Source organism: Cryptomeria japonica, chromosome 9, assembly GCF_030272615.1.
Source record: "Cryptomeria japonica chromosome 9, Sugi_1.0, whole genome shotgun sequence".
NCBI lineage: Eukaryota > Viridiplantae > Streptophyta > Pinopsida > Cupressales > Cupressaceae > Cryptomeria > Cryptomeria japonica.
Genome location: NC_081413.1, coordinates 95,427,174 through 95,438,199, shown reverse-complemented (window position 1 = coordinate 95,438,199; position 11,026 = coordinate 95,427,174). Strand labels below are relative to the sequence as shown.

Here is an 11,026-nt window from a genome sequence, read left to right as displayed (position 1 = left end):
CTTAGTAGTAACAACAACATTTTTTAGTCAGAACATTTTTCCCTTTGAATGTTAAGTTTCAGCTCAGACTCATAACAAAACGTTCAATGAATTTCTCTGATGAATTTCTCTGAAGAAAACAATATTCCTTTATATAATATTGACTCGAAATTTTTGTAAAGATTTAACTTTTAGTAGTAGATAGCTTATATTTCATATGACAGCTCCAACTGCAGTTCCAAATTTCAATCTTCAATTTCTTGAATCGGGTCAAAGTAATCTTGGTAAGAATTTGATTGGTCGTTGTGTTGATTCATACTATCAGATGAAACGAATCATGAAATAAATACCTTCTGCACTGTTCCTACAAGAATCTAAAATGACGAACTCAAAATACGATTTAAAATACATAGTACAAGCCTTAAAAAGAAAAAAATTATGTATCCCACCAGCACACAGTTATTTTTCGAGTTTTTTTTGTTTTCTGATAAAAAAATAATCAATAAGCCCCAGAAATCTTTCTTGCTCAGAAACACTGTAGTCGGTGATGCTCAGTGTCTGCCTGCAAATAAATATTAGATTTAAGCGTTCAATATGACAAACAAAAATAATGTTGTTTTATATTATCTTCTTTGTTAGTAAAGCTCAATTCAAAAAAACAATTCTAACATAGTTTCAACTTAGTAATGCCCTAAAAGGAGATGCCACCATCAAAAAAAACAGTGCTCTTCATAAACATTTAGATCTGATTATCATGTTTTAAAGGAAGAAAATGCACTTCACATATTCGGAATATGTATGTACTCATTGTTGAACTATATAATTTAAAAATATAATCTATATCTTATTAGCATGCCAGTTCACAAATGTTGACGCTTTTTCAACTTTAAAAGCAACCCGAGTTCTTTGTATCTCATCATTTCTCTGCCCAACAGCAGGCATCAAGGCCAAGATACAAGGAATTGAATACATAAAAAATCTGTCTATTCTTCAAACTCAAAATGCAATTTCTTTTTTCTTCATTTGCAGTCCTGTCTGAACTTTGGTCCACATCACACAATCATGCTCCATGAAAAGCTAACTCTTGGACATGCTCGAATTCATGAGAATGGCAACATAAACATGCAACTATTAGATACGGCTACCATACCACTGCAAATATTCACCCAAATTATTGTAATATAAAGTTCTCTTGGTATCCTAAACCAGTGACATTTCAAAACAGAGGTAACATGTCACACTAAAATCAATCTGTTAAAAGGAGGGCTTATCAGTGCAGGTTCTTCCATGCACTTATACTCTAGCAAGTAATGCCATGCTCTCTCTACAGTATAAGGAATGGCAACTGTGTTGGGATGTTGAATCACATCCTGATCAGAACAACATTTACAGTCAACATAAAACCATTGAAAAAAGCATGAAGAACATGCCCAGTGACAAAACCTTCAAATTTAGATATGCTGAGACACTTTATAAGCCTAATTTTGTGGATGTACTGGAACGTGAGCTTGATGACCCTGTCCTTTGGAACGAAGGGAGGTTGCCATTGACCTCAATCCACTAGTTATCTCTGTAAAATTAGGTCTTGCAGAAGGGTCAGCTGACCAACAACGCTCCATAAGTGACCTCCATGCAGGATCACATGAACCTGGAATAGGTGGACGCAGTGTATTGTTGACTATACCTCCTGCAAAATCACAATAGTAGCATATTGTTCTGAACCGTCAATATAATTGTTAAATGCCTCCACCAAAATCCATCTATATTCAATAAATAGAGCTCATGAAGCTTTCTGAACCAGGGGTAATCACTATAATGAACTAAAATGGATAACATACCAATGATTGCTCCATAATGCATATTAGCATAAGGCTCCTCTCCAGTAAGCAGCTCCCACATTACTATTCCAAATGAAAATACATCCACCTACAACACAAAAATTCAGACTATTAGGCGTGAAGAAATTTACTGTGATCTCATACAACTGGAGAGAAGCATTTGGTCATTTCTACCTTTTCAGAAACCATATTGCTGCTGCCATTCAATAACTCAGGAGCCATCCATGGAAGGGTTCCCCGTACACCACCAGAAACTAAGGTCTGATGTTTGATTTTCGAAAGCCCTAAATCACCAACCTGCAGAAAATGGTATAAAGTACAGGATTATTTTTATGGTCATCAACCAACATTGGAGTATGGTCCTATCCAATGCGACAAAACAAAAACAAAAACTTAATTTGGTTAGCTTGAAATTATTCAATTAGATGCCGCCTGATAGATTATTTTCCAAAGGAAACGTGCACATTGCAGGTGAAAGCACACTGTAGCCAGTCCTCAAACAGCAACCATTTTTACCTTGCATATAGGACGTTGAGGATCTCTCATGTTTACCAACAGGTTCTCGCATTTCAGGTCAAAGTGCACAATATTCTTGCCATGTAAATATTCCATTCCAAACGCAGCATCCATGGAAATTATTAGTCGCTTTCGCAGATCAATTCCCCTATAAAAAAAGTAATATGTATTAGCATATTATGTCATGTAAGAGATCCAGTTCATGCTGTTTGGAAGTGGAGGGTTAAGCTGTCCGAGGAACACATATCAGACCTGTACCTATCCTTCCTTTGCAAGACCTGTTTGAGTGAGCCATTCACCATGTACTCTGTAACTGTTGCCAATGTTCCCCCCGGTCCATCTGGTACAACACCATAGAAAGCAACAACATTTGGATGATGCAATTGTGCAAGCATGTGAGCTTCCCTCCAGAAATCAGCCCTCTGAGAATTAAAAAAACAGCCCATTTAGCCATACCCTTAAAATCTGCACATTGTAATGGTTAAACACAGACAATAGAACTGCCCTGAGCTAAAAAAATAGTTTTGCTTGAGGGTTCTTACCAAACGCTCTTGCTCAGATGGTTTTCCCATGAAGCAGCTATTCTTTATCCGTTTGATTGCCACATCTGTTCCCCTCCATTTGCCATGATATACTGTTCCAAAAGTGCCAGAACCAAGCTCCCGCAATTCTTCAAGGTCGGCATATTTTATTGTCTAATTAAAAGATTGAAATTCTCAGAATTAGGACCAAAATATAGCAAACACTCATAGAATTGGATCAGAACTCATAAGAATATAAAATATCATCGAACCTGCAAGCCAAGATTAATAGCTTCTTTGATAACTATATCTGGTTCATCCATGCCTGATTCTATAGCTATATGATCCTGCATATGTCGAAGTTAATAAGAACAAGGTTCATGCTGCTTCTAATTGCAAAAAAAGTATTAGCAGGAAACAACAGTAACAAACTTGCTGATACCTCTGTTATTGAATCTGAGATGGTGACCATTTCATCTTCTGCCCCTTTTAACGGGTCTCTCTGAGAAGTATTTCCCTGTACATTTCCACCTTCAGTGGCTTGATCCCATTCATGCATTGACAGGGTTGGAGCATTACAAAGTGGCAGCTGAACGGATGCAGCGGGTAGATCGGGTAGATCCTTGAAAGCATTCTGCCCCTCTCCTTCTCCATGTTTATCTGCAATAGCTTATGATCTCAAAAAGGTTAAAATAGATATTGTGTTCTACAACATTTACAATAGGACTTCAAACAAGTATTCAAATCTCAAGAGGTGCAAAAAAGTACACTATATGAGAGATCTGTTTTAGTACCTTCTACTTTGATATCTGACAAAGGCAAGGCTTGTGAAGACAGACCTAAACCAAATCCATCCTTAACAGAGACCTCTTCCCGATAGGTTACCTTGTCTTGTACCAGAAAGCTAGTTGAAACAGAATTGTTGCTTATAGGAGACAAATTGCTAGAAGAAATGGTCTTTGTGCAAGAAGAGGGTTCCGTTACCTTGCCAGTTCCCACATATGAAGCAGAAACATCTTTCAGGAGGTCCATCGTTGAATCATATTCACTTTTCCCAACTGGTGATGTCACATCTCCATCCTTGACTCGATCAAAGGAGCTTCTATTTGAATGGATATCCCTTACTGCATGTCCACTATCATCATCAACTATCTCCTTTGCTGGAACTTGTATTCCATATTGTGAACTCTCTGGCAATGTTATGGGCTCAGAGTTAGAAAAAAATTCTTTGTTTTTATTGGAAGACCTAGCATTTGAAATGTCATCTGGAAGCGTGAAAGACAGATGCCCACTAGCATCAGCAGTTGCCATCTCACCAAGTAATTGCTCCTGAGGCTGTTCAGCCATACAAATTAAATTACTGGAACTTTCATTATGCACAGCAGAGACAGAAATATCACCAGGCTCACTTATTTCACTTTTACTTACCAAAGGTGAACCATCCTGCAGCTTGACTTCCCCTAGCTCCACTGATTGTTTATGGACATTATGCAACATATCCACTTTAACACAATCATCACCTCCGTTCCCATTCCACCACATTGAAGTCGTCTCAGAAGAGATAGAGGGTTCACCTTCAGTATTAGGCAAGTAAGAACTCAAATTAACATCTCTAAGTCTCTGCTCGATTGATTGATCAACACCAGGTAACAAAGAACTGGTACTTGGCAACTGATCAACCAGCATGGACTCTTGCAAAGGATTTACTACTCTTACTTCCTGAATATTGATTCCAGAACTTGGTACTGCAACTTCATTCATTATTGCAGTTCTCCTTGTTGCTTGCACCGGGTCTGGAAGAATGCCCACAGCTTTCATATCCCCCGCAGTAGGAGCCTGTTTGAACTGATATGAAGTTGGTTCAAAAGATCCAAAATTATCACTTTGTTGATAAGTGTGACGAGAATCACCCAAACCTGAACGGGACAAACCATATGGGTCCTCTGGAAGAAAAATTCCACTGGAAGTTGTGCCGGGTTCTGTGAGATGCCTTCCTGATAAATCAGTGCCATTCTCGTCTTGTTTGGCTTCAGATTTTGCCATTCTCCCTGATGAAGCAGCATCAAAGTCTGGTTCTTGCATTCTGTGCTGTAGAACATAATTACCTTCATCTTGTCTCTCGTGAATATATGGAGAAGATGACTGTTTCACCACATACTCCATTCCACCATGAGGAATTGTATAACCTTGTTGTCGAGAAATCATCGGCTGAAGGCGCCTTCTGTCAGTCATATCTTGATGATCTCCAGCAGAAATGACACTTTCTTGCACGAAATTTTCTCTAACATTTGAAGGTGGTTGCCTTACTGACCCATTGGTGTGATGACCCTGAGATATCCCTTCGTACATGGCATGAACTGGCTTGGTAACTAGATTCTGTAAAGCACCATCAGAGTGCACAGTAGGCACTATATGCTGTGGCATAATGTTTTCTTCAGAATGGAACAGATGATCCTGGCACAGATCCTGCTGTCGAGCAAATTGCTCATATCCTTGCCTTTGATACTGAGAAGGAAGCGACATGGGATGAACAGCTCTGCTGTTATGGTCATAATAATGCAACCTTGGTCCATATGACGGTTGTTCCATAAGCTTAACATTTGGAGGGCGGTGCATCTGTAAATGCTGTTGTCCTAATGAATTTTGATGTCCAATAAGGTGTGATGATTGAGAACCAGAAATTGGCTGCAGGCTGCCTGTAGTAGAAGCCATATGAGCTTGGATATGAGCAGAAGCAGGTTTGTCAGAATAAGAACCTCCAAACAAATCACTCTGCTGCTGTTGCTGTTCTTGTGCAGCATTCATGTATACTCTCCCATCATGCATTACTTGCCAAGGGTTGTTCTGGTGAGCCTCCTGAAGAGAATGCTGCTGAAATAGCTGCCGAGCAGGTCCACCCTCAACATTGGCCTGTTGAATGTATCTGAAATTTTGTGGATATGAATCTACATGATGTTGCCAATATGTAGATGGTGTTGGATGCTGTGCAACAGTAGGGTGTGGATCCAGAGGAGGCAGCAGTGTATCTGATCTAGTATCCAACATGGACTGGGAAACATCAAAGTTCTCTTGCTGCCACTCTCTCCTAGACCCAGCGGCTTTAATCTGAGGATCACTCTGAAAGGTGGTAACAGATGGCACAGGTCTCCTGTAATCTGTATCATGATAACCAGCCCCTCTGTCTAGTTGTTGGAATACAGAGTATGAATGACCAGCAACATTTCCTTGTTGTTCTGGGATAAAAAGTCCAGAACTATCTCCTAATCCAGACTGGTTGGGATGAGTGGGCACCGAGGACAACACAGATGAAGATGAAGTTGATGGCGTTAGGATAGGGACTTTAGAAGTACCTTGCTTAGAAGAAACTGGTGAGCTAGTTGGTAGAGGACCTGAATTCACAACATCCTGGGGCATTATTTTGATGGGCAATGGACCTGACGCAACTCCCTGATCTGGCAACATCGAGTTCAAATTATTCCCAGAATCCAGACCAATCAAATTCTCCAAATTTTGTGAAGATGCACTTGCCAAACTGTCCTCATTTTTCCTGAAGCCTATCTCTGTTATCCCATTGACAGCATCTACATAACGCTGCTTGGATAATTTGTGATCGTTCATTGAAGCAAGATGGGCTAGATCAGAATCAGATGCAGTGAAAAGAAACAGTCTGAGCCTGGGTGATCCTTCGCCTGAACCTTCTAGAAGCCTCTCATACTCATCCATCATATTCTCGATATCCTCATCACAAGAAACAGAAACCAGAGCATCAAGATCCTCATTGGGCAATTGATACTTAAGTAACACAACCAGACCACACACCTCCACCATCTTCTGCATGAGCTCTGAATATCCAATACCCCTACCGACAGTGACAATTCGAGTCTCACCACCTACATATCTTAAAGCACCATCGCTTGGCCTGGGCAAAATTTTGCCCCCAAAACTACACATGAACTTCACCTTCTGAGACCCACCGGCATCATCTGTTGCGGCTGAGGCTGAACGATGAAGAAATTCTGATTGGGGTACAGAGCCATCATCAAACGGGAATTCGTCATCAACCCCCAAACCAAAACCCTGTGCTGCCCTGGGGTTCTCATTATTTACCCCATGATAATCTCCCCCATACTCTGCAGTAAAATTGCCTCTCTCTGCCACATCAGATATATTATTCCCCGATATCATTTGCCCACCCATGCCCATCATTCCCCCCTCATAAGCATAACCATGAGTCCCCTCACCCTCAGGAATCTGGCTTTTCCTCCCACCAAACATCCAATACCCACCAGGATTATTCTCAGTCCAGCCACCACCACTCAAGGGAGAAAACGCCATGGCAAACTCTTCCCCAGTCCTAACACTAAGATCCACAGGGCGATACCTTTGGCTTTCGTTAAACCTAGAGCTGTTACCCATGGAAGAACCCATATCTTGAGGAGGAAAGGCCGGATCCCCAGCCATGGGTATGGAATAGATGCCCTCTTTAAATGGGGCTTTATTATAAACAGGCACATCTGGTCCTATACCTAAGCCTATTGATTTTTCCTCCATCGCCTATTATACAAAAATTAATTAATCCATCCAAACCCTTCTGAGAATCCTTATTCATGAGAATTAGGGTAGAAATTTTGAAAGCTGGCAACTGGGCTGAGAGGTTCTCAAAAATCAGTGACGACTAACACAAACCCACATGATAAAAGAGGCTTTGCTTACAACCTGGGCAATACGATTTCAAAAAATAAAATTTAATTTAGAAAAGCATCATGCAAAAGGTAAGCCATGACACATTCAACATGATCTTCGCCACAGATTCAGTGCTTCAAAACCTCAACAACATAAATCATCTGCTAGAAATCTTATTGGTAAGCACAGTTCCACATTGTGGGTTTGATTATTCAAGAGATTTTTCGCTCACCTGTTGTAATCTTCGGAGAAGAACAGATTTCTGAAAGACTTTTTCACTGAAACGTTTTCTCTTGTCGTTGTAGTTCTCCACTGTCGCGAAGATGCATCAGGCTGTCTGAGGGAGTTCTACCAAAAATTTTATCTTGAAAGAAAGAAGGCTGACGTAGGACAACGTGGCGGGCCCAACAAGCATAAGTTATATATTAGTTTGCCGTTTCCGAAAGCGAATTGACATCTTTTTCCAGATTTGTGAAGCCTTCTACGATTGAAAATTGGTGGTTGAGGATTGGAAAAATCAATGGTGCATACCCTGCAATTCTTCGCTTTCTTTTAATCTAAACCTACCTCTAGTCCAATATAACTTTGTTCCCATTATAATGATTAGTGTGTTAAATAATATGTTTTTGTGTAGAATTTTCTAATTAATTTTGTTTTAATGTGAATTTTTTTATTTGGTTATTATTTTGGGTTATTTTTATATTAAAAAATATTTTAATATGTAGATAAAGATTTAATTCTTAAATTTTCAAATTCAAATTTTTGAATAAGTTTAGGTAATCTTGTTTAAATAATTTTGTCAAGAAGGTAATCATAGTAAGCTTGGGAGATATGAGCATGTTAACAAAATCTATTAAAAAAATTATAGAATCAATACACAAAAATAATTATGGAGGAATTATATTAATTGTATCTTTTACTTACATTTTTCTTTCTTTCCTTTTTTTTTTTATTGAAAGGGTTATTTTAAATGGACTAAGAGCCAAGGACTGAAGGGTATGCATTCCATTTGCCGCAAATATAATTGAAATAAAAATTAAAAAAAAAATTAAAAGTTTTTTTCACATTGTTTATTTTATGTTTTATGAAAGAGTTATTTTACTTTTCAATAATAAGACAATAAATATAAAAAATATTATTTAAGTATTTTACTTTATCAATTATTTTTTATTTTTCATATGAATGTCATTTTTAATATTTATTTAATAATTTCAAATATTTATTTAATAATTTCAATTATATTTTACCTTTATATGAGATGTTTATGTTAAAAAATAGTCATTATATTAACTTGAGAATTATTTTATAGTTAGTATATTAAAATTTATTTTATTTTATTATATTCACTTAATAGCTATTTTATGATTTTAGTTTTAATTTTTTATTATTTTTGTATGTAGACTCTAAATATTTTTGTTAATACCTCGTGCTCCATTGAAGTTTGAGAAAGATCTATTTGAATAGTGTTGAATATTGAGAACATTTTCATTTTAAACATATTGCATGACTATTTAAGATGTCTTCAATATAGTTGTTGGTAATGGTTTGTCTGTTTCTCTTGGAGCCCCTGGTTTTGACTCCTTTCTAATCAAAAACAATCCTAACCTAGAAAAAAATTCAATTGTCTATTGATACTAACTTTCAAATTTAAATTTGAAATATTAAAGTAAGAAAAAAATTTAACATCCATTTCAACATAATTCCAATTTGTTTAATTCACATTCATAAAGACAAAAATCAATTTTACAAATACAAAAACAAATCAAAAGATCAAACAATATTTGTTCAATTGACATTCATAAAGACAAAAATCAATTTACAAATACAAGAAAAATAATCAAATATCAAACAATATTTTTTTCAATCTACAAATAATAATCCCAAAGGTCTTACTTTTCAAACACAATAACAAATCAATTAACACTACATCACAATAAAATCAACATCAAATTTAAATGAAATATCCTTATTTTGCACATTTATTTCAATAATATATTTACTCTATAATCTAGACATTATTGCTTGAATTATTTATTTATCATCCCTTTTCAATTATAAGTGGTGGAATGGGTACTTGAAAACAACCAAGGAAAGCATCATTTAGCAAATGATGTCATAAACTAGAATTATAAATTATTACTATTTTTAATTCATAAATAAATAGTGTCCCTCTAATTATATATTTTTTTAAAATCATAATTAAATTCTTACTAATGGTTCCGGTGGCCTGCAAATGCTTTATTTTTAACGTGTGTGGTATTTTCTAGAATTAGATGCTATCTTGATGTATGAGCCTTCCTTTTTAATTCAATTTTGACTTTCTTCAAATTAACTTGAGGACGAAGTAAGAGACAATTCTATATCAAATGTTTATTATTTGCTACGGTCTGGATTTATTTGTTTTTTTTAAGTGTATGAGAAAATGAACCCTTTTCTTTAAAAGAAAAAAGGCAAAAGGTTTTTGGAGATAAAGATTAATTAAAAAATTTGAATGTAATTGAGTTGAGTAAGTACTATGATTAATTAAATAGGTAGTAAAATAAATAGTGGTTAAGAAATTATGTACCTTTTGTCATAGTGGTAGGTGGTTTATTGATTGGAATTAAGTAAAAAAATTTAAATTATGAAAGTAAATTTAAAGTGTCATTTATGTAGTAGATGAGTTTGTTAAGTCTACATTGCAATTCAATATGATTTTGTGTGATTTTGTTTATGAGTTGTGTAATTTGGTTATATGTAATGTAATTATATTTTTGTTGGTTACTTGTCTTTGAAACATTTACCTATCTCGTGATATCTTAAATGAGATCAAGTCTATGTTAAAGAACATTTGTATGAGTCTACTATGTTAGGATTCAAATATAGTATGTCCTAGTACCTTAGTCAACCCCCTTGTTATTTTTTCAGAATGTGTACGAGAAGATTTGAAGACATGCGGAATACAAGATGCTTAAAGAAAAATCACTATGCCCTAATGCAAAATGTTGTGATGTAATATTATAACTGCTTGAACGCTTGTTCAAATAATGACATCTGATGATGCTATAACCTTAAATAATTTCCATATGACTTGTCTTTGAATATTAATACTTAGATACCAATTTTTAAAGTTTTTGTGTTCAAATGAATATGCAATGATCCATTTTTGAACGGGAGTTGACTTGGAGAATGTGAAAATGGAATTTTAATAAAGTGGATTCAATCGTGTATACAATTATGTTAAGGGGATAAAACAACACCTATGATTATGACTTGGATGAGGAAACAAGTAAGAACTTAAGTGGGTCTAAACCATAGGAGTTAAATTGGAAAAAGGATAGGGAATTGTTTGGGTTTAGTTAGGTTGTGATGCAGAGCATCTATCACAAACCATAAAACCTTCATTCAAGGGTAGACTTTAAACTTGAATCAAGAGGCATATAAAAAGTTCAACCACTCTTCTCAACTCCAAACCAATTTCAAAGGTTATATCACATCCCTACAGACCTT

At 36.1% G+C, this 11,026-nt stretch overlaps 1 protein-coding gene across 5 annotated transcripts; it reads right to left on the bottom strand.

The window, feature by feature from the left end:
• Positions 1–799: 799 nt before the first annotated feature.
• Positions 800–8,000, bottom strand: LOC131077922 (uncharacterized). 5 transcript variants are annotated; one of them, XM_058015511.2, is made up of 11 exons: positions 7,770–7,997; positions 4,283–7,570; positions 3,649–4,189; positions 3,297–3,523; positions 3,127–3,201; positions 2,876–3,028; positions 2,586–2,755; positions 2,334–2,481; positions 1,992–2,114; positions 1,818–1,905; positions 800–1,666 (listed from the first exon to the last, which is right to left on the bottom strand). In XM_058015511.2, the coding sequence occupies exons 2-11, from the start codon at positions 7,403–7,405 to the stop codon at positions 1,458–1,460; spliced, it is 4,857 nt and encodes a 1,618-aa protein (XP_057871494.2). In that variant the 5' UTR covers positions 7,406–7,570; positions 7,770–7,997; the 3' UTR covers positions 800–1,457. The 5 variants fall into 5 exon arrangements, with proteins under 5 accessions (XP_057871494.2, XP_057871492.2, XP_057871491.2 ...); XM_058015509.2 differs by having other exon boundaries at positions 2,592–2,755; positions 3,649–7,570; positions 7,770–8,000; XM_058015508.2 differs by having other exon boundaries at positions 3,649–7,570.
• Positions 8,001–11,026: the final 3,026 nt, after the last annotated feature.